At 45.6% G+C, this 24,766-nt stretch overlaps 1 protein-coding gene across 2 annotated transcripts in view; it reads right to left on the bottom strand.

The window, feature by feature from the left end:
• Window positions 1–11,227: 11,227 nt before the first annotated feature.
• Window positions 11,228–24,766, bottom strand: part of NABP1 (nucleic acid binding protein 1) — a 116,807-nt gene continuing 103,268 nt past the window's right edge. For both annotated transcript variants that reach the window (XM_040439410.1, XM_040439411.1), the window contains one exon: window positions 11,228–12,175. In XM_040439410.1, the coding sequence (XP_040295344.1) occupies window positions 11,985–12,175 (191 nt within the window). In that variant the 3' untranslated portion in view covers window positions 11,228–11,984. The remainder of the gene's footprint in view (window positions 12,176–24,766) is intronic.

The following is a 24,766-nucleotide window of genomic DNA, read 5'->3' as shown; positions in this document are numbered from 1 at the left end:
GCACCTGTGTTTTGTCATCATCAGAGATGTGCTGCGGTGGTCTTCCCATGTCCTCATCCTGAAACATAAGTGGTTGGGCATCAATGCACTCAATCACTTCCACTTCTGGTTCAGGGCTATGTGGATGGCCCACGGAAGCCCTGCCAGCAGAGTCATCAAAAAGCATAACAGACTGCTGCATGACTTGGGGCTCAGACTGCTTGCCTGATTTGCAAGGGGGTGAGTTGAAAGACAGATGGCCATGGGCTCTAGGTGCCAACTCTGATCTTTCAGCAGGGGACTGGGTGGGAGACAATGCGAAGGAACTGTAGGCACTGTCAGCCCCCCAATCGACTATAGTCTGTACTTGTTCTGGCCTCACTATTCGTACTGTCCTAAATGCAGTGTAGGCCGCAAATGTACTTTCTAGCGCAAAAGATGAGCATTTGTCACCCAACAATGTACAAGACGAATTAGTGAAATGTATTTCCCTGTCTACTAGGTAGAGCAGGGGTATATCACAGTCAAAAATTTGGGATATGTCACTCAACAATGTATCAGACAAATTAGTGAATTGACTTAAAATAAAATATGTAAAAATAAAAAATAATAATCTTGATCTATGAGGTGGAGGTCCATATGGAGTAGGAGGTTGAGGATGCGGTGGACATATCGGTGTAGGTGGAAGCGGCGGTGGAGGAGGGCGAGGTAGACAACACAGGTTTTTGGCTTTAATTTATTTTTTTGTTTAAATTGGGGTATGCCCCAAAAGAGTGGGAAATATCAAAAATACAACAATGAGCAATTGCGCTGGAGTATAACAATGGCTGGGTAAGGCCAGTATACATGTCTATTCTGCACAAGATATGGAAATAAACGTGAGCTTGTCCACATTGGCTGTGGAAAGGTGGCTGCGCTTGTCTGTGATAACGCCCCCTGCCATGCTAAACACACGTTCAGACAATACACTGGCTGCAGAGCAGGCCAGCAGCTCAGAGGCAAAAAGGGCAAGTTCAGGCCATATGCCCAATTTGGAGACGCAGAGGTTGAAGAGGCAGACCCATCAGTCAGTACGTGTAGGCGTGTACACACATACTGCTCCACCATGTTGCTGAAATGCTGCCTCCTGCCAAGACGTTCCATATCAGCTGGTGGTGCTGGTTGTTGTGGTGTGCTGACAAAGCTTTTCCACATCTCTGCCTTGCTAACCCTGCCTTTTGAGGTGCTGGAGGTGCCCTAGCTGCGTTGGCGACCTCTTCCTCCTCCTCTGCCTTCGCCTTGTGCTTCCACTGTGCCCCCGCTGTCAGGTAGGAATGCCATCAGCAGCGCATCTACCAGCGTGCGCTAGTACTCGCGCATCTTACGATCACGCTCCAGTGACGGAATTAAGGACGGTACGTTGTCCTTGTAACGGGGATCCAGCATCGTGGCAACCCAGTAATCAGCACAAGTTAGAATGTGGCCAAATCGCCAGTCATTACGGAGACACTGCAGCATGTAATCATGTGTGCCAGGCAGCTCAGAGACAACAAAAGCTGTCCTCTGTGGGAGGTGTATCGTCTGTGTCCTCTGTATCCCCTCAGCCACACACCAGTGATGGCCATGAGCTGGTTTGGTTGCCACCCTGCTGTGAACACGGTTCCTCCTCCATTATCTCCTCCTCCTCATATTCCACCTCGTCATCCTCCAGAACTGTGCCCTTGCTGGACAATTGTGTACCTGGCGTTTGTGGATGCAGAAACCCACCCTCGGAGCCACTTGTGAATGACAGGCCTGAAACCCTTGGAAATGATCCCTCTTCCTCCTCCTCCTCCTGTGCCACATGCTCTTCCATCATCGCCCGAAGAGTTTTTTCAAGGAGGCATAGAAGTGGGATAGTAACACTGAGAACGGCGTCATCGGCACTGGCCATGTTGGTGGAGTACTCGAAATAGCGCAACAAGGCACACAGGGCTCGCATGGAGGCACAGTCATTGGTGGTCAAGTGGTGGTGTTCCGCAGAGCAACTCACCCGTGAAACTCCACTATCGCCTGCTGCTGCTCGCACAGTCTGGCCAGCATGTGCAAGGTGGAGTTCCACCTTGTGGGCACGTCGCATATAAGGCGGTGAGCGGGAAGGCCAAAGTTACACTGCAGCGCTGACAGGCGAGCAGCAGCAGGGTTCGCCCATTATCGCATACCACCAGGCCGGGCTTGAGGCTGACTGGCACCAACCACTCATTGGTCTGTTGTTCAAGGCCCGTCCACAGCTCCTGCGCAGTGTGGGGTTTGTCCCCCAAACAGATAAGTTTTAAAACTGCCTGCTGTCATTTACCCCTGGCTGTGCTGAAGTTGGTGGTGAAGGTGTTAAGCTGACCGTATGAGGAGGCGGTAGAGGATGAGGAAGCGGAGTAGGAGTAAGCAACGGTAGGCAAAGAGAAGCGCCCTGCATTCCTCGGTGGTGGAAGGACATGCGCCAAACTGCTATCCGCCTCAAGCCCAGCCGCCACTGAATTTATCCAGTGTGCTGTTAGGGAGATATAACGTCCCTGACCGTGCTTACTGGTCCACTTATCCGTAGTTAGGTGGACCTTGCCACAGATGGCATTGCGCAGTGCACACCTGATTTTGTCCCCCACTTGGTTGTGCAGGGAAGGGATGGCTCGCCTAGAAAAGTAGTAGTGGCTGGGCAGGACGTACTGTGTGACAGCAACCGCCATCAAATTCTTTAAACTGTCCGTGTCCACCAGACGGAATGAAAACATTTCAAAGGCCAGGAATTTGGAAATGCTGGCATTCAGGGTCAGGGATCGCGGGTGGGTAGGGGGTACTTCCTCTTTTGCTCGTGTTTGGGAGATAGACAGCTGAACGCTTCCATGGGACATTGTAGAGATGCTTGGTGACCCAGGTGGTGGCGTTGCTGGCAGATCCTGTTTGCAGGTGGCAGGTGCCACTGTCACTTCAGACGGGGATGAAGAGGCAGAGACTGCAGCAGAAGAGGAAGCAGGAGGAGCCAGAGACCTTTCTTGGTTTTTGAGGTGTCTACTCCACTGCAGCTCATGCTTTGCACTTAGATGATTGGTCATGCAGGTTGTGCTCAGGTTGAGAATGTTTATGCTTGAGGCTCTGATTGCAAAGCGTGTAAACCACTCATGTCTAGTCATCAGCACATTGTCTGAAGAACTGCCACACCTGGGAACTCCTTGGGGGTAGCTTTGGTGTGCTCAGTCCTTTGGTGCCGTGGGCAGTAGCAGGCGTACTGTCTTGGGGACGGCCGCTCCGCTTTTGCACCCTGCTCCCTCTTTTACTGTGCTGGTGGCTCTGTGCGACCACCGTCTCTTCCTCCAAACTACACAGGTCATTTGCATGACCTTGATTCCATGTGGGGTCGAGGACCTCATCGTCCTCCACATCATCTTCCACCCAGTCTTCACCCCTGCCCTCCGTGTCGGTCTACAAACTGCAGAAAGCCACAGCAGTTGGCACCTGTGTTTCATCATCATCCGAGACGTGCTGCGGTGGTCCTCCCATGTACTCATCCTGAAACATAAGTGGTTGGGCATTGGTGCACTCAATCTCTTCCACTTATGGGGCAGGGCTATGTGGATGGCCCTGGGAAACCCTGCTAGCAGAGTCATCAAAAATCAGAAGAGACTGCTGCATGACTTGGGGCTCAGACTGCTTGGCTGATTTGCAAGGAGGTGAGGTGAAAGACTGATGGCCATGGGCTGCAGGTGCCAACTCTGATCTTTCAGCAGAAGACTGGGTGGGAGACAATGTGAAGGAACTGGAGGCACTGTCAGCCACCCAATCTACTATCGCCTGTACTTGTTCTGGCCTCACCATTCGTAGAGCCACATTCGGCCCTACCAAATAACGCTGAAGGTTCTGTCACCTACTTGCACCTGAGGAAGGTGTTTCACTTGTGCATGTAGCTGGCACAGATTGACCACGTCCTCTCCCTGCAACAGGAGCTCCACCAACAGCACCACGACCGGGGCCACGTCCCTTATTTGACGCTCTCCTCATTCTTTGTGTTCACCCACCAAACTAACAGATGGCGACAATGTAACCGCCAATAGTCAACAATTAAGTTCACTGAGAGTAAGGCAGTGCCGATGTCATGATGAAAAATTCCTCGAGGTCCCACAACAGTGTGACAGGCGAATTTTATACAATTACTTCACGGTCACAAATTTTTTTTATTTCTCAACCAACAATGTAACTGCAGTATTGACTGGTTGTATTTGACTGTGACAAATGCAGAAAAGGCCCTAAATGTAGTGTCTTGCACAAAATGGGTGTTTTTTTAAAACCAGAATATAACAGCGGTATCTAACGCTTGTATTTGACTGTGACAAATGCAGCAAAGGCCCCAGATATAGGGCCTTGCACAAAATTGGTGTTTTTTTAAACCCAGAATATAACTGCAGTATTTAAAACTTGTATTTGACTGTCACAAATGCAGCAAAGGCCCCAAATGTAGGGTCTTGCAAAAAGTGGGTGTTTTTTTAAACCCTGAATATAACTGCAGTATTTAAAGCTTGTATTTGACTGTCACAAATGCAGCAAAGGCCTCAAAAGTAGTGTCTTGCACAAAATGGGTGTTTTTTTTAAACCCTGAATATAACTGCAGTATTTAAAGCTTGTATTTGACTGTCACAAATGCAGCAAAGGCCCCAAATGTAGGGTCTTGCAAAAAGTGAGTGTTTTTTTAAACCCTGAATATAACTGCAGTAGCTTGTATTTGACTGTCAAAAATGCACATATGCTGTGCTGGTGCACTGAACTTGCACAAAATGACCGCCGACGCCCACCTAACTAACAGACTGATAAAAGTTATTTTTCTGTGTCACTGGGCTCAGGGCAGGGCAAAAAAAATGGTGTACTGCACCCACAAAAAAATAAAAATAAAAAATATAATCGCTGTAGAACGCAGAGTTAACAAGCACTTCTGATAACAGATTCTTTCCTATTCTCTTTCTCACAGCAGCTGCATCCTATCCCTACACTAGTAAGAGCAGAGTGACGAGCAGCACTACGTGACTCCAGCTTATATAGAGGCTGGGTCACATGCTGCACAGGCCAATCACAGCCATGCCATTATTAGGCATGGCTGTGATGGTTTCTAAGGGCACAAGGACTTATACGCTTGTTGATTGGCAGCTATGCAGCCTTTCAAAAAGCACCATTAAAACACCGAACTCAAACTTTTACTGAAAAGTTCGGGTCCGGGGTCCAAAAATCCTAAAGTTCGGTACGAACGTTACAGTTCGGGTTCGCTCAACCCTAATCATAAGTAGTGTATTTGACACATATGTTAAAAAGATACTGGGCACTCTTAATACAGGAACCTCACAGTTTATTGATAATACAACACATAAACAATTCATATATTACTACTTAAAACGATAAAACATACGATCCGGATATTAAAAGGTTCCTCAAACTTTTGGTACCAATAAGAAAAGAAAATAAATAAAAAAATATATAACCTCTGGGTATTTGAGGGATGAAACAAGTCTTAAAGTGTAATGTCCTTCCAAATTGGTTTGGATATAGTAGAAATCGTTCTTTGGAATATTTTGCACAAAAATCTCCACGGAACGAAATGGCAATACAGCTAATGATGCAGTGATTTATTGATGCGGCGTCCCGCTATTACTCACTGTTTCGCTGTAAAATTGTGCTCCGCCGCTGTGTCGTTGCTTTGAATTCGGGGATGTCTTGTGATGGTCACGATCCCTTGTCTGTCTTTCCGGCACCGCTCCGTGAAGTCTAGGAGCCGGCACTTGGATAAATTTACAGCCTCCTTTTTCCGCGCTGGGCTTGCTGTGCAGGTGAACGTAATAAGCTCATACAGCCAAGCTTCAGAGAGTGCGCGTCGGGTCTGCGGTTGAAGACAGGAATAGTTCCGATACAAGCGGTATTCTAGCACAAAAAGTCCAAGTCCATCAGGGGGTCCTAGCACCAAACGCGTTTCGGGGTCTGTTACCCCTTCCTCAGTGGTAATGCTTCCCCCTTCTAAATTTCCTTATATAGTCTCTGATAATTGGATAACCATCATCTGCTGTGTGGATCGGTTTCTTTTCTCAAAACCTGGTGTGGACTTCAATCATCTACCGTACTTTTCCAAACAGTTCGTCTGTGTTTCCCATATATTATTCGTTCTTATATGGTTTCTTTAATCAATCCTCTATAAAACAATTCTTACTGCACTACTTATAAAATAACATGTTAAATTGTTTTTGCACATGTTCAAATGTCTGCACAAATCTAGTGTAACTCGTCAGATGTTGTATAGTGTTTTATTTACAACATAAACGCAATGTGTCCTGCGATATTCATGCGGTTTTTATTCAAACTCTTTATTAAGGCTACTTTCACACTAGCGTTCGGAGCGGATCCGTCTGATGCTCCGATAATGCAGACGTTCGCATCCGTTCAGAACGGATGCGTCTGCATTAAAACTTAGAAAATTTTCTAAGTGTGAAAGCTGTCTGAGCGGATCTGTTCAGACTTTACATTGAAAGTCAATGGGGAACGGATCCGCTTGAAGATTGAGCCATATTGTGTCATCTTCAAGCGGGATCCGTCCCCATTGACTTACATTGTAAGTGTGGACGGATCCGCTCGCCTCCGCACGGCCAGGCGGACACCCGAACGCTGCAAGCAGCGTTCAGGTGTCCGCTCACTGAGCGGAGCGGAGGCTGAACGCTGGCAGGCGGATGCATTCTCAGTGGATCCGCCTCCACTGAGAATGCATTGGGGCCAGACGGATGCGTTCGGGGCCGCTCGTGAGCCCCTTCAAACGGTGCGCACGAGCGGACACCCGAACGCTAGTGTGAAAGTAGCCTTACCCAACTGGATTGTGTCATCATACATTTCCCTCCCAATTTGCTTTTTACCGAATAAGTTACATATATATATATATATATATATATATATATATATATAAAAATGTAGAAAAAAATATTATTTATTTAGTGTTTTCAAAATTTATTTAGTGTTTTCATACATTTCCCTATGTCCCTATACATAAAAAACAAGCGAAGTGATTTTTAAAACACTAAATAAATATTTTTTTCTACATTTATATATATATATATATATTTATATATATATATATATATATATATATATATATATAACTTATTCGGTAAAAAGCAAATTGGGAGGGAAATGTATGATGACACAATCCAGTAGAGATAATAAAGAGTTTGAATAAAAACTGCATGAATAATCGCAGGACACATTGCGTTTATGTTGTAAATAAAACACTATACAACATCTGACGAGTTACACTAGATTTGTGCAGACATTTGAACATGTGCAATAACAATTTAACATGTTATTTTATAAGTAGTGCAGTAAGAATTGTTTTATAGAGGATTGATTAAAGAAACCATATAAGAACGAATAATATATGGGAAACACAGACGAACTGTTTGGAAAAGTAGATGATTGAAGTCCACACCAGGTTTTGAGAAAAGAAACCGATCCACACAGCAGATGATGGTTATCCAATTACCAGAGACTATATAAGGAAATTTAGAAGGGGGAAGCATTACCACTGAGGAAGGGGTAACAACAGACCCCGAAACGCGTTTGGTGCTAGGACCCCCTGATGGACTTGGACTTTTTGTGCTAGAATACCGCTTGTATCGAAACTATTCCTGTCTTCAACCGCAGACCCGACGCGCACTCTCTGAAGCTTGGCTGTATGAGCTTATTACGCTCACCTGCACAGCAAGCCCAGCGCGGAAAAAGGAGGCTGTAAATTTATCCAAGTGCCGGCTCTTAGACTTCACGGAGCTGCGCCGGAAAGACAGACAAGGGATCGTGACCATCACAAGACATCCCCGAATTCAAAGCAACGACACAGCGGCGGAGCACAATTTTACAGCGAAACAGTGAGTAATAGCGGGACGCCGCATCAATAAATCACTGCATCATTAGCTGTTCCGTGGAGATTTTTGTGCAAAATATTCCAAAGAATGATTTCTACTATATCCAAACCAATTTGGAAGGACATTACACTATAAGACTTGTTTCATCCCTCAAATACCCAGAGGTTATATTTTTTTATTTATTTTATGTTCTTATTGGTACCAAAAGTTTGAGGAACCTTTTAATATCCGGATCGTATGTTTTATCGTTTTAAGTAGTAATATATGAATTGTTTATGTGTTGTATTATCAATAAACTGTGAGGTTCCTGTATTAAGAGAGTGCCCAGTATCTTTTTAACATTTTTATATTGCACCAAAGGAAGGGTGATTCCTTTTTACTGAGAGCACCTGTCCAGTTGTTAGCACCAATCCAGTGCGCCACTTCTCTGCATTTTAATATTTGACACATATGTAGCAGAAATTGTCTGGATAGTATACAGTACAGACCAAAAGTTTGGACACACCTTCTCATTCAAAGAGTTTTCTTTATTTTCATGACTATGAAGGCATCAAAACTATGAATTAACACATGTGGAATTATATACATAACAAACAAGTGTGAAACTGAAAATATGTCATATTCTAGGTTCTTCAAAGTAGCCACCTTTTGCTTTGATTTCTGCTTTGCACAATCTTGGCATTCTCTTGATGAGCTTCAAGAGGTAGTCCCCTGAAATGGTCTTCCAACAGTCTTGAAGGAGTTCCCAGAGATGCTTAGCCTTTGTTGGCCCTTTTGCCTCGACTCTGCGGTCCAGCTCACCCCCAAACCATCTCGATTGGGTTCAGGTCTGGTGACTGTGGAGGCCAGGTCATCTGGCGCAGCACCCCATCACTCTCCTTCATGGTCAAATAGCCCTTACTTTCAAAGTTTTCCAATTTTTCGGCTGACTGACTGACCTTCATTTCTTAAAGTAATGATGGCCACTCATTTTTCTTTACTTAGCTGCTTTTTTCTTGCCATAATACAAATTCTAACAGTCTATTCAGTAGGACTATCAGCTGTGTATCCACCTGACTTCTCCTCAACGCTGATGGTCCCAACCAAAATTATAAGGCAAGAAATCCCACTTATTAAACCTGACAGGGCACACCTGTGAAGTGAAAACCATTTCAGGGGACTACCTCTTGAAGCTCATCAAGAGAATGCCAAGAGTGTGCAAAGCAGTAATCAAAGCAAAAGGTGGCTACTTTGAAGAACCTAGAATATGACTTTTTTAGTTGTTTCAAACTTGTTTGTTATGAATATAATTCCACATGTGTTAATTCATAGTTTTGAAGCCTTCAGTGTGAATCTACAATTTTCATAGTTATGAAAATAAAGAAAACTCTTTGAATGAGAAGGTGTGTCCAAACTTTTGGTCTGTACTGTATATATACTAGCTGAAGGACCCGGCTTTGCTCGGGTATATTTAATCTATTTCATTTAATGTTTGTGTGTGTCGTTAAAAGATATCAACACTATCCACTATAACAGTGACCTCCACAGGGGCCCGCCCCTTGACAGTGGCCTTTACTGGATCGGGGCGTGTCCTTTTGAACAGCTCACTCTAAGGCTCAATTCACACCTGAGCGTTTTACAGCGCGTTCCTACGCGCTGTAAAACGCTCAACAAGGAGAAACCAATGCTTCCCTATGGGAATGGTTCTCACCTGGGCGTTTTACAGCGCGTACGATCGCGCTGTAAAACGCCCGACGCTCACACAAGTTCTGTAGCGTTTTTTTGGGCGCTTGTCGCGCGTTCCCGTACTATAGACTTTCGGGAACGCGCGACACTGTGTGCACGCTTGTCTCTGTATGCGCGCTTGTAAACGTCCGTACAATCGCGCATACAGAGCGCTCCTTTCAGAACGCTCAGGTGTGAATTGAGCCTAAGACAGCAGCACTGTACTGTCTGAGTGTGAGCTGCAGGGAGAAAGTCACCCTCCCTCCCACCTCTGCAGCTGACAGAAGTGGATTTTTACCTTCATATTTTCAATCCCTGTCAGCTGACGCCCCCTCTGGGTACCTAACTGGCTCATTTGCATATCAAATAAACTGGATTTTCAGAGGATAAAAGCATCTATTGCTGGAACAAAGGCACATCTTGAAATAAGGTACTAAGTGCTATTAGGCCATGGCTTTACTTCAATAGCAATTATCCTGGTGACAGATTTCCTTTAAAACTCATCTACAGCAGTGAAGAAAAATGGCTGGGTTGTTATGGAAACCTGAAGTAAAACTGTATGTGGAGGCTGAAGGACCTGAGAGCTTCTATTGACTGATAAGGGTCATGTGATCAAGATTCTATTGGCTAATGCATTTTTGGGGAATATCTCAGGAACGTAACGTCCTAGAGAGCCGAGACCTGCTCCAAAACCTTCCTGGACACCTGATGTACCTGCTTGCCAAATTTAGTGATTGTAAATGCGACGGTGCGGATTCCTTTAGCGGACATACACACACACACACACACTAAGCTTTATATAATATATTTTTAACTTTAAAGAACCTATTTGAACATACCTAAAACAAAAAAAAATATATATAAAAAAATATATATGTTCAAGGGTGGATATTCACTTAAAAAAAAAAAAAAGAGGACTTGTTGACCTTCCTCCCCATTTTATTGCCCCCAGGAATGTATTAATAAATTGACAACTGGGTGTAACCATCGTCAAAGGAATATATCCCTAATGCCAGCATTGACTGGACAGTGGCTACAGGTGATAACTGAGTTGGGCTAAACTTTAATTAAAAAGGGAACCCGTCACCATGAAAAATGCAATGTAAGCTGAAGGTAGCATGCTATAGAGCAGAGAGTGCTGTGTAGATTGATATACAGTTCTGTGGGAAAAGCTTCAGTATAACCTGCATTTCATGAATTTAATTTTCTGCTCATTCTGGGCTTTGAAGTCCAGGTGGCAGTCCTATCAGTGATTGACAGCTATTGCTGTAAGCACAGTCACAGAGGGAAGGCTGTCAATCACTGATAGGACCTCCTCCTTGACTTCAAAGCCCACAATGGGGAGGAATTTTAAATAAAATACAAGTTACACGAAATCTTTTCCTACAAAAATATTTATCAATCTGCTCAGCTCCTCCTGCTCTAAAACCTTCTGTCAGCAGCTTAAACGCCATGTTAAATGGTCAGGTTCCCTTTAATTACAGGACGGAGAACTGGAGACAAATGCACCTTACACAATGTTCAATTAAATGAGTTTCAAGTACACTTTGAGTAAGAAAACAAAACAACAGCCTTTATAGATTTTTCAACAACATTTAATTATGAGGGAAACCCGTATATAATTGCTTGCCACTTTAAGCATTGTTTTTCTGTTCAATTTGTAATTCCCCCACATAGTGGAAACTGTAAAGTATACTTATCTGCTCCCTGCTGCTGGATTCCAGCTCCATGTTTATTCCACTTCCGGTCCCCAAATGTCCCCTTCCTGCACAGACTGGGTCATTTGTGGCGCTGCTGCCATTGACTGGCCTCAGTGGTGATGCATCTCCAGGCAGCACATCAGTGGCTGCAGAGCTGACCAGAAGTGTAGTCAAGGCAGCCTGGGACCCTCAGAGCCAGAACAGCAGGGACATGGTAAGTATACTTCCCTTCACAGGTCCTGTTGGATGTGGAATTTAAAGAAGAAATAAAAACTGGGACAACACCTTTAAGTGTGAACTTGGGCATAATTAAGGAGAATAAATGTTCCCTGCAATCCCCAGGTGAATGCAGACTTCACTCTGCAAGTCCAATTTGGTCCAGTGTGGCAGTTCATCAAAATTCTATACATCAATATTCTCCTGATGATTACTCAGCAATTGGATATACCATCTGGAAACGCAACTATGAGATACAAAATAGGTTAAGAGATCAAACTCTTCACATTAACCATAAATAAAAGTGCACTAAGTGTTCAAGTAGAGCAGTGGTCTGCAATGTGGCTCTCCAGCTGTCGCAGAACTACAACTCCCACTGTGTCCTGGCAGGTCATGCTAGAAAGTGTAGTTCAGCCATAACTGGAAAGCCACAGGCTGCTGACAACTTAAAGAGTGTGGGATGTCATTTAGCAGGGTACACATTAGCATATACATGTCATCTCTTTGCTCTTCTTGGGTCTTTTCCATTGCTGATGGCGGAAACTGTTGGCTGAGCAGGATTAGCCGGTGGAGCAGTTGTCTGCTGGTTTATGGGTCCACGCCCATTTGTTCTACCATTGTTACTATATGAAGGCGCATGATTAGGAAACAAGTTTAAAGATCCTGGCACATGCTGTGGCCCATTACCTGCAAGAAGGGAAGCAAGCATTAAAAATGTGTGATTTAGGAATTGCACAGCATGAAGACACATTCCTACCAGAAGCCTGACTGCCGTTTTGGCAAATACCACACACTTGAATAATTGGATATTCAGCTTCACACTGTATTATGTGTACACTTTATTCATTTCTCCACAGATTTCAGCCGCAGTTATGTAATTGAATAAATCTGTGGCAAAGTCACTATGCAACACAAGCAAATTTTGCAGCAGAGAAAGCCCACTGAATGTGTAAACAGCCTTAAAGGGGTATTCCGGTGACAACAAGTTATCCCCTATCCACAATGATAAGATGACAACTATCAGATCGATGGGGATTCCAGCGATAGAATCACGAGAACAGGGGCCCTGTACCCCGTGGAGCAACCCTGAAATGGACAGTGTTGCTGGATGGAAAAGCACGCCGTCGCTCCATGCATTTCTATGGCAGCACCGGAGACCAGCAACATACTCTGCTATATCCAGTGCTCCCATAGAAAGGAAAGGAGCAACAGCTTGTTTTTCCATCCAGCCACTCTGTCCATTTCAGGGTTGCTCCATGGGGTACAGGGCCCCTGTTCATTGGAGTGTATTCCAGCAGTTAGGACCCCACCGATCTAATAGTTATCCCCTTATCCTGTGGATAGAGGATAACTTGTTAGAACTGCTCCCCTACGATCAGATGTTACCAAAACTATACAGCTGTGTCCATTTTGTAGTGGGTGCAACTGGTAAGTGCAGTACTTCCCTTATTGAAGTGAATGGGAGCAGCTGCAGTAACCAGCTCCGTCCACTACACAACTGACACAGCTGTTCATGGGAGGTGGGGTGTCTGATCCTCCACCAATCCGATATTGATGGCGTATTCTTATGATGGGCCATCTATATAAAAATCCTGTACAACAGTAATATGGAAGTGCACCACATGATGTTTTAAAGGTCCAATATTTTGTGGCGATCAATTTCTTAAAGGGGCACTTGTTTTCACGTACTAAGGCCTCCTGCACACGAACATGTGTGCCCCATGGTCGTCCTGTGGCCCGCAAAGCGCGAGCCACAATGCACAAACACCATCCGTGGGGCATCCGCAGCGGATCACGGACCTATTCACTTTAATGGGTCCGCGATCCGGGCATTCTGCAAAAAGATGGAGATGTTCTATCTTTTTGCGGAACGGAAGTACGGGACGAAACCCCATGGAAGCACTCAGTAGTGCTCCCGTGGGGTTCCGTTCCACATCTCCGGATTTGCAGACCCATTGAAGTGAATGGGAATGCGGAATGCACACGGAATTGTGCCCGTGTATTGCGGACCCGCAAATGCGGTCCGCAATACGGCCACAGGGCACACACATTCGTGTGCAGAAGGCCTAAGGAGCAATATGCGACTACGATCAGTAATTTTTGAAAAGATAAATAAATATAAAAACATTTTTATTTAATAAATATGAAACTCGTTCCTGTGTTGTATCCAATTCCCTCGTGTGTTCAATTAGCACAGCACAGAGAATGACTTAACACTCTGTTAAGGCTGGTGACTTAAGCTAGTTGCACACTAGTGTCAGAGATTTGGCAGGCTGTTCGGTACCTCCTTGCACTCCGGCACTGCCGGAAGTTTGTTGGGCACTGTCCGGCCCCATTCACTATAATGGGGACCGGCAGAGATCCCACCGCATTCCAGCAAATCTCCATTATAGTGAATGGGTCCGGATGGAGTCTTACAAACCTCCAGCAATGCCAGAGTGCGCAATGGTCCAGCAGGCTGTTACCTATCGGATCTTGGACGCTAGTCTGCAACTAGCCAAACTGGTAGTATAATGTAAAAAGCCTTGATTGCTTCTTTCATAACTAATTTAATGCACTGTATCTTGGGGGGAGGTGGGTTCCTTTATGTGAAAGAGGTCCTCCCCAAGGTGCTATGCCCTAGATTAGTGTAATATAAGAAGTATATGAGTGCCCCTATTGAACACGACCCAGGGACAGATCACAGCACCACGCCAGAAAGACCCCTGTGTACAGGGAATAAACGTTGTGCTTGGCTCACCATTCCCTACCCACAGTGAACACATGTCCCCGTCCTTGCTGCTCCTTAAATGGCTTCTTCAGTCTAAAGACAGGAGCCTCAGTGCCGATTACCTGAACACCATAACTTTTCACACTACTCCACACCCAGATGCTGTTATACACCCAGAACTTTACTGGGTCCTCAGACTGCACGGACCAGAGCAGTAAGAAAGCTGGTTTACAGCTCAGTGGTCTTTCTGAGACTGCTGCTAAAACTTGGAAATCTGGATATTAGCCAGTGATGATATGGTCCTGGGATAGCCACAGTGCTTGATTTTCCCAACATGGGGCAAAAGAGCGTTCTTTAGTCCTCTGTTCAGCCGGTATATGTATATGCTTTTTCTTGTGGTATGGAATTGTTTAATTGACTACTCTATTCCATATAAAAGTGAGTGAAAACAAAAACAGAAAAAATGGTCTTCTAGGGAGCTAGATTCTAAAACGAATTTATTGTACATAAATCATTAAAGAGCATTAAAATAAAAATAGACAAGCAGAAGGCATCACGTTTCGGAGACGATCCGCCTCCTTCCTCAGGCCAACAGATATGGACTTCACTGCAATGCACCAGAATTAAAAAGTAAGTGCAAAGGCAATACTGTGAACCAGTGTTAAATAGATAATAGTAAATAAATCATGATAAAAAGGAGATTTTTGTATAACTTACCAGTAAAATCTCTTTCTCGCTCTTCATTGGGGGACACAGGAACCGTGGGTACAGCTATGTCCTCTAGGAGGCGTTGACACTAGTAAAAGCTGTTAGCTTCTCCCTGGCAGCTATACCCCCTCCAGCCTGGAGAGAGAGCTTCAGTTTGTGTACACGCAGTAGGAGAAGCAAGCAAACCAAGAAAAAACATGGAACACCAACCATGCCAAAAGACCCAACAGGGTTGTAACCAGCAACTGCTACAACTGTGGCCGAACAACAATACTGGGTGGGTGCTGTGTCCCCCAATGAAGAGCGAGAAAGAGATTTTACTGGTAAGTTATACAAAAATCCTTTTCTCGCCCAATTCATTGGGGGGCACAGAAACCGTGGGACGTCCAAAAGCAGCCCACGGGGAGGGAAAAACCACAGACCCATGGAAGCAAGCGTCCCTGCTGGTATCTAAGAAACTGCCGCCTGCAAGACCGTGCGGCCTAAGCAGCGTCCGCCGATGCATAAGTATGCACCTGGTAAAAATTTGTGAATGTGTGCCTCAGAGCCCAAGAAGCGCCCACCGCTCAATAGAGCGAGCCGTGACACCTAAATGGTACAGCATTTGCAGACCAAATCCCTCGTGCAATTGCCACCTTGGAGGCCGCCAATCCCCTGCGTGGAACCTCCGGATGACAAAAAAAAAAGGGGGTTACATGATCAGAGCCCTGACGTCAATGACGTAACTCCCTTCCCTAGGGAGTGAGGAGAGGGACAGTGAAGGAAGGGCAATACCTACATTGATGTGGAAGACAGAGACCACCTTCAGGAGAAAAAGGAATGGGCCTGAGAACCGCCTTATCCTTGTGAAGACCCAGGAAGGGTTCTCTGCATGAGAGCACCCCCAACTCGGACACCCGTCTCGTGGATGTGATAGCCACAAGAAAAAAACTACCTTCTAGGACAGGAGCCGGAGAGAGATCTCCCCAAGGGCTCAAAGGGAGAAGACTGGAACGCTGAGAGAACTATATTCAGATCCCAAGGCGGCAAAGGACGGTACGGAGGAACCGTATGTGTCACTCGCCGAAGGAAAGTTTCCATGGGCACCAGGGGAACCAGAGGACGCTGGAAGCTGCCCCAGGATAGAAGCGCCAACACCTGATCCATCAAGAAAACTAAGGGCAAAACCAAGGTCCACCCTGATTGTAGAAAGGATAGGACCGTGGAGAGAGAAAAAAACGGAGTGAGGGAATGCCCCGGCTTTCACAGAAGCCCAGGAGGACCGCCAGGTCATATAATAGGTCCTGGGCGGTGCAGGCTTCCCGGTCTGAATCATAGTGCAGATGACGTCCGCCGAAAAAACTTCCTCCACCTCAGGATGACTGTTTCAATAGCCACGCCGTCAACCAAGACCCTAAATGCTGATGCAAGACGGGACCCTGAAAGAAGGTAGTCTCTGAGTGGCAGTGACATCTCCTAGAAGGAGACAGAGGTTGGCATACCACGCGTGACGGGGCCAATCCGGAGCTACTAGGATTTGTCGGAATGCCCTCCATCTGATCCTCCGTAGAACCCTGGGTAGGAGAGAAGAAACACGTAATGAGGGAGAACTCCCGCCAAGGAAATGTCAGGGCATCCATGTCGTATGCTTCCGGAACTCCTGCTCGGGAGAGAAGGTGGGGAATCTTTTGTGTAGATACTGTTAGCACACCTAGACCGATGGAAGGAGTCCTCATAGAAGGAGGGATGTGGAGGGCGCCACAGCCCACCAGTCGGGACCGGAGCGTGTCTGGAATGGAAGGCCACCAAAAGAATACCCCGTGCAATGCAGATGAGGGAAGGTAGTAACATAGGACTTACCAAGGCATGCGGGGTGTCTATGAACCATGATCCAGAGGAGGAAAAGGACAGGGGAAGAATAGGCTAGTCCAAGCCCATTTCCCGTCTGAGACTGGCGCTATACAGAAGGATTAACTGGCTGCACAAAAACTCTGCCTGAGGAGGAAGCCAGGCAAGGGGAATCACACTGTATTGCTAGCCCCATACCCCAGCAGAAGAACGGGCCCCCCTCAAGGCCACCGAACTCAGTGCTAGAAGAGTCCATCACCTGACGAAAGTATGTAGTGGTAACGCAATACCGCTCCCACAGTAGTAGCCAGCGCTTGCCCAGTCAGCGCAAAAACTGAGAGGGAGGCCTGAGACTATCTGTAGAAGCCACGTACCATACTGCCCCAGTTTAAGTAGAGCAACCTTAAAAACTCTACCTGGAACAGCGCTGAACAGGAGCAACTGCCAAGCTGGCGCCAGGGTAGGGCCCCTACCTGAGGGGATGTCCCACTGCAGCGACCACTAACTCGAGCATTAGCGAAAGGCTGCACCTTTGGAGGAGAACACGCTGTAGCTGCTACCAGAGTGCCAGCATAACCACTTTCCCAGAGAAGGAGAAGTTGTGGATAGAGAATACAGTCAGTGAAGCACTTGACTCACCATATATGTGCAATGGTGTACGCATTACTACTGATGCAGACAAGATCATGATCGACTGGAACAATGGAGGCCCATGGAGACGGGAGTCTCTAGGACACAAGTGATGCTAGTAAACCCCCTGAGAAGACAGAGGAGTTATAATCATGGCCAAAACCAGCACCAAAAGAACACAATGAGGAATAGCCACAGAATCCACTGGCGGCACTCATATAGCACTAGAATAAGAGTACCGGGCACCGTCAAGTACCGACTGTTGAATTGCCGTATCTGAAGATGTTCAGTTATTCCCCCGCTAGTAGATCACTTGTGAAAGGGGGTAAGGCAGGCAGGAAGCACAGTGATGTGCAACACTCCGCCTATGGAAGGATAGCGCGACAGTCGGACCGTATCCAATGGTGGTGCAATTACCCTACCTATGGAAGGTGGAATGCGTACGGAGTACTTAAGCCAGTGGTAGGGAAAATACCCCACCTAAGAAGGGGGGGTTAATGCCCACGGCGAGAACTAGTGCATATGGTGAGTCCTGTTCCCTGTGGGAGTGCAATTAGCACCTAAGTAAGGGGGTAAATGCATACAGCACACCTTGTAACCAGTAATAATGTCATCCCGCCACCTATGGAAGGAGCTAATGAATACGGCAGGTACTGAACCCAGTGGAGATGAAATTCCGACACCTACAGAAGGGGTAATGCATACGTCCAGCACTGAAATCAGTGTTATTGTACTTAGTCCGCCTATGGCAGGGGACAATGGTCAGTACTGTATCCCAAAGTAGTGCAATTACTCCGCCTAAGGAAGGGGGCAATGCCTACGACAAGTGCTGCTGGCCACCGTAGACGCAATCTTAGGAGATTGCTTCGTATTCATGTCAGGGTCGGAATCAGTGATTCCCCCCCCCCCCCCCCTCGGACAGACCCGCTCCTGTGAGAGAGGGTGCGCCTGTGCGTGACCCTGGAAGGAAGGGAGGGGGTGTGGAGATATCTGAGGGGAAGATGACCTGCTGTGGTCCGCTAGCGCGCAGGTCTACCCTTCAGAATATCGCCCTTGGCAGTTGCGGACTGGGCAGGTGGGGACTTATCAACCAAACGACCCAGGGGGTGGAATAAGAATTCTAGAGGTCTGTCCACCGGATCGTGCAGGCGGTGCATTATCAATCCAACGACTCCGGAGGGTGGATCGCACAGGTGGAGAATTATCAACCAAAACGACCCAGGAGGGTGGATTGGGAATGTCAGAGGTCCTGTATTAAATGTGCTGGTGGAGAATTATCAACCAAACGACCCCGGAGGGTGGATTGGGAATTCCAGGGGCTCTCCACTATATTGTGGAGGTGGAGAATTATCAAACGGGCCCCAGAGGACGGATTGGAAATCCTGCAGAGGTCCTTCACTGAACTGCACAGGTGGAAATTATCAACCAAACAGCCCCGGAGGGCGGATTAGGAACTGTGAGAGGTCCTCCTTGTCCGATATGACACGGGCCCAGCGTGATACCACCAGACAGGGTGGTCCTGCAGTAGTGAGGGCAGAGGAGGGGGACCCATATGGCGCACATCGGTTTTATTTATTTATTTTTTAAACTAAGGTGCCGGCCTCAAGCGCACCAGAGGCAGGAAGGGGTTACGTATTTCCCATTACAAAACCGGCACTAGAGCAGATCCCCAGATATGCCAGCCTAAAGGTGGCTGCAGAAAGGGTTAAGGCCAGTTGAGGACCGGGGGCGGAGCTCAGTATGTTTCTGGGGGAGGCTGAGTAGGGCGGGAATAATTTGCGCCAGAGAGGCCCCCCCCCCGCCTTCCAGGGGACGAAGTTTGCAGCCTAGCAGGCCGCAAAATGACGAACCAAGTCCATGCGCACAGCCGATTAGGGCATGGTAGCCCTGCATCGGCCGGCCACATGAACAGAACAGCGGGCGAATGCGCCTGCCCTGCAACGGATGGGGGCTGCATCCCGCGGGCCAGGCGGACGCCAGTGCGGGCCGGGCAGAGAATAGGGGTGGCAATGAGGTAGGTGCCGCAATAGTGGACGGCGCCGCCCCCTTCTGTATGTGGAAAATTACTGTCGGGGAGCGGGAGCGCTCCCCTCTCTGCATGTGCGCTCCGGGCGGCGGTATTAACCCTCCATGTGCCGATGTCCCATCTTGGAGACAACAAGAGGGGTGCTGATGGCCTGAGGGGAGCTGGGAAATGGCCTCAGGGGAGCTGGGAAATGGCCTCAGGGAATAAGTATGCAGCTGGTTGTTGAAGACTATTACCACCAAGAGTGAGGGAGGGCCAGGAGGGTAAAACATACTCACCTAGTCCCGTGTACTCACCTATCTTCTCTTCTCTTTCCTGCCGCCATCTTCACCCCTCCTCTGGTCCAGCAGGGTCACCCCTTCAGCTACTGGCACCGTAGTGGCAGAATGCTGGAAAAGGGGGGCTTGGATGGGTGACCCCTTGGCTGGCGGGATGCAGGGGAGCGAGGCTGCCCTGGTCCACCTTGTCTTCTGTGGGGGAGGCAGCAGTGCGGGTGACTGGCACTGGTGCAGACCCCGGGAGAACAGGTAGGCGATGCGTCCACCGTTTTCCCATCTGAAAAAGAAGGAAAAAAATAAACTAAAATAAAAAATCTTCAGGAGGTCTTGCCTCCTATTGACACTAGAAAAAACTGAAGCTCTCTCTCCAGGCTGGATGGGGTATAGCTGCCAGGGGAGGAGCTAACAGCTTTTACTAGTGTCAACGTCTCCTAGAGGACATGGCTATACCCACGGTTCCTGTGTCCCCCAATGAATTGGGCGAGAAAGAGAAATAAAGGCTACATAAAGATAATATAAATGTAGTAAAATAGGTATGCATATTACCAAAAACACCTTAATATAAAGAAAATAGGTTTTTAATGTGTTTTTGGTAATATGCATAACTATTTTTCAGAAGACCATTTTTTTCTGTTTTCACTCATCTATATTGAGTTCACACTTGGTTGGGAGCAGCTTTCACTCCATCTGACTGTGTGCACTCCTGTGAGCGCCTTCTCGCAGCCCACCAAGCACAACATGAATGAGGCTGAGCTGCTCCTAGGCCACAGGATCGATTAACGTGTTGTCACTGGCCTAGGAAAAGGAGAGAGAAGGCCTCAGTGCTCATAGGAGTGCCGCTGCCTTCTCAAAAAGCTGATCGGCGGGGGTCCTGGGTGTGCAAATCCCAACAATCAAATGCTGATAACCTATCCATCAGTAAAATAAATAAAAAATAAAATAAATCTCGGAAAACCGCTTTAACCTGCCGCAGGTTGTAAAATGACAGTTTGCCCTGACAATCAGGCGGTTTAGGCATGTTTGCTGACTACTTATACGGACAGAAACACAATATTTGGAATCTGTATTACATGGTACTCCCCAAAATAAAACAGCCAAACAAAACTTTAAAAAATAAATGTAAACTTTGAACATGTAGTAAAAATACCCCATTCTGTCCGTGTTCTTTTAAATGTATCTCTGTGGTGGTTGGACCCCATTTTTTCTGATACAGACGTCTAAATCCGCTCGGTTAACGTACACTACTCACAAAAATATAGGGATATTTGGCTTTCGAGTGAAATTTATGGAAAATGTAACAAGTTCACGCAGTGATATTATACGATGAAAGTAGAGCATGTAGGTAGAAGCAGTTTATTGACACAAAGGCCAATAACAGTGGTAGGCATACCCCCACAAAAAATGGGCAGCCCTCACTTATTGAGTGAACCTCATTGAGGTTCTGGGGGTACAGAGTTATGAGCCTCTACACGGCGACTTAGCTGATCCCATAGGTTTTCAATGGGATTCAGGTCTGGAGGTACCCTAGTCTCCAGCAGCCGTTCCCTAATGATGCGAACTTGATGAGCTGGTGCATTGTCGTCCATGAAGATGAAATTAGGCCTGTGTTTTGCTGATGCAAAGGCACGTTGACTGGATTAATGATGTTATTCAAGTAGTATGGGCTTGTCACTGTACCATTCACAAAGTGTAGGACAGTTGACTAGACACACCTGCCCACACTAACACCAGTGTTGTCTGGTGACAACAGTGGCTGATGCAAAGTTATCTCCTTGATGTCTCCAACATCGTTGGCCGCCATCATTTCTGATCAGCGTGAATCGAATTTCATCAGTGAACAGCACTGAGGCCTACTGGTCCTTCGTCCAGATTAGATGCTCCCGGACCCATGCAAAATAATGACGCCTGTGCCTGGTGGTGTGGCCGGGTACCCTGGCAGGTCGTCTAGCACGCAGACCACACTGATGTAAATGGTTTTGAATGGTCTGACGTGACACTTGGGTGCCTCTCTCCTCCCTTAAATGTGCCTGGAGTTGTGCGGCATTCATTATCCGGTTCCGCAGGGCATTGTTCACAGTGAAGAGTCATCAGTGTGGGATGTGGCCAAAGGATGTCCAGTTCTATGCCTTTCTGTGACTCTTCCAGTCATTCTATCTCTGTTGCAACCTGCTGATGACACCCTAAGCTAAGTGGTCACTTCCATCTGAGAACATCCTGCTTGAAGCCTCGCAATAGCGAGGTACTGTTGATCGATTGTTAGGTGTCATCTTGGTCTCATGATGTCAAAATGTAAACAGCATGAGGAGGAGGACTGTTTAAATACAAATTCTAACTGAACCAGGACATTTATTGGGCGATTCACGGATCAAACACCCGTTGTAAATTTTGCAGTTAAGCTTCTTGTTAGAGAACAGCAAGTTGTGCAAAAAGTACTGAAACACTAAACAGTTGGACATGTGCATTCAAAAGTTTAGAGAAGGTCACCTGTAGTGTAAATGTCCAAGGGCTTTTTTTTTTTGTAGGACAATTTTTATTTTTCAATAGCACTGTTTTGTGAGTACATAGTGATTAATTTTCATTAACTGTTTGGAAAACAACAGTAATCCTGCTTCTGTATTTTAAAGCTTACAAGCTGCTCACCATGCAGCATAAACATGTTACCTTTATTCTGTAGGTCAGTACAATTACAGGATACTAAATCAATACTTTTAATGTGTTTTTTGTACAATTAAGGGTACTTTCACAGTAGCGTTGTTAGAATTCAGCAGGCAGTTCCATTGGCGGACCTGCCGTCCGAATCCGGAAATCTGTATGCAAACTGATATTTTTTTTTTCCGGATCAGTTAGAGCAGACTTATTCATTGAAATACCGGATACGTCTTTCCGGTATCATCTGGAATAACGGATCCGGTATTTAATCTTTTTCCAAGCTAGAAAGAACTGTGCGTGCGTTCAATGGAAATTAATGCCGGATCCAACAAGTGTGGTAATGTTCCGGAATTTTGGACGCAAACAATACTGCAGCAAGCTGCGGTATTTTGTCCAGTCAAATACCATACAAGGGACGGAAAGGAAGACATCCTGATGCATACTGAACGGATTGCTTTACATTCAGAATGCATTGGGACAAAACGGAAGCATTTTTTTCCGGTATTGAGACCCTTTATCGGTTTTTAATACAGGAAAAGAATAACGCTAGTGTGAAAGTACCCCAAGTTGGAAAAAATGGCAGTTTCAGATGCTGCATGCAAGTCAAAGAAAATTATTAAGTGTAGGACATATAGGCATTATCTTGTATCGCCATTTTTTCACCGTTGAGGTGCTGTTTTTTGGGTCAAAGGTGTTTTTCTTTCAAAATACAGCATACAAAAAAATTACATCAGTAGTATAGGGCTGGATGGTTCGGAAAATCAAAAGTCACAGGTGGATACGCCCGTTTCCGAAGGCGTCCGTGATTTAAGCAAAATATTTGATGACCGCCATTTTGTCCTATTTCATTGCCGCATCCATCACAGATATTCAACATAGCTATCTAACACAGATATGTAGCATTTATAAATATTAACAATAGCTAATTGCGGCACCAAACTTCCCCGGATGCCGATAACATGTATCTATCTTCTAATACGCCGTCTGTCCATCAATTTGTACAAACACCTACCAAATTTAGAAGTCCACACTATTTATACATGTGTTACTACGAGCAGCATAGTTGTCAAAACATGTCCAGACACATCCTAATATCTATCTATATAATATCTATCAATTTATCTATCTACCCATTTAATAGCTAAATATTTTATCTATTATCTATCTACCCAATTTATCTTTCTATATACCTGTTAATTATCTAGTTACCCATCTATCTAGCCCAAAATCTATATATCTAGATGTTATCTATCGAGCTACCTATTATCTATTATCGTGTTTAATAAAATAAATATTTTATATATTATCTATTTATTACCTATTTATCTATAAAATAATACTATAAATATTTTATCTATTATACAGCTATTTAACTGTTATCCATCTATAATCATGCTTAACAAAATAATATTAACTCTTTGAGGAAGCTCACCAGCTAGTGTGGAGCCCAGTCAACCGTTCACCCCACGGTACCAAAAACTACAAATAATTCACTTATATGACTGGCTCTCAACACATCTCCTGTATTTTATGAATCCATATTATGTATAAACATACATTAACCCCTTAGGGACACAGCCTTTTTACACCTTAGGACCAGGCCATTTTTTGCAAATCTGACCAGAGTCCCTTTAAGTGCTGATAACTTTAAAACGCTTTGACTTATCTAGGCCGTTCTGAGATTGTTTTTTCGTCACATATTGTACTTCATGACACTGGTAAAATGAAGTCAAAATTATTTTTTTTTGCACCAAAAAATGCCTAATTTAACAAAAATTTGGAAAAATTTGAAAATTTCAAAGTTTCAGTTTCTCTACTTCTGTAATACATAGTAATACCCCCAAAAATTGTGATGACTTTACATTCCCCATAGGTCTACTTCATGTCTGAATTGTTTTGGGAATGATATTTTATTTTTTGGGGATGTTATAAGGCTTAGAAGTTTAGAAGCAAATCTTGAAATTTTTCTGAAATTTACAAAAACTCAATTTTTAGGGACCAGTTCAGGTCTCAAGTCACTTTGCGAGGCTTACATAATAGAAACCACCCAAAAATGACCCCATCTAAGAAACTACACCCCTCAAGGTATTCAAAACTGATTTTACATACGTCGTTAACCCTTTAGGTGTTGCACAAGAGTTATTGGCAAATGGGGATGAAATTTGAAAATTTCATTTTTTTGCCTTATTTTCCATTATAACCCATTTTTTCCACTAACAAAGCAAGGGTTAACAGCCAAACAAGACTGTATATTTATTGCCCTGACTCTGCCGTTTACAGAAACACCCAATATGTGGCCGTAAACTACTGTACGGCCACACAGCGGGGCGTAGAGTGAAAGGTGCGCCGTTTGGTTTTTGGAGGGCTGATTTTTATGGACTGGTTTATTTACACCATGTCCCATTTGAAGCCCCCCTGATGCACCCCTAGAGTAGAAACTCCCTAAAAGT

Source organism: Bufo bufo, chromosome 7 (genome assembly GCF_905171765.1).
Source record: "Bufo bufo chromosome 7, aBufBuf1.1, whole genome shotgun sequence".
Taxonomy (NCBI): Eukaryota; Metazoa; Chordata; class Amphibia; order Anura; family Bufonidae; genus Bufo; species Bufo bufo.
The sequence above is the reverse complement of the archived record's forward strand: the minus strand, read 5'-3'. Positions and strand labels throughout refer to the sequence as shown.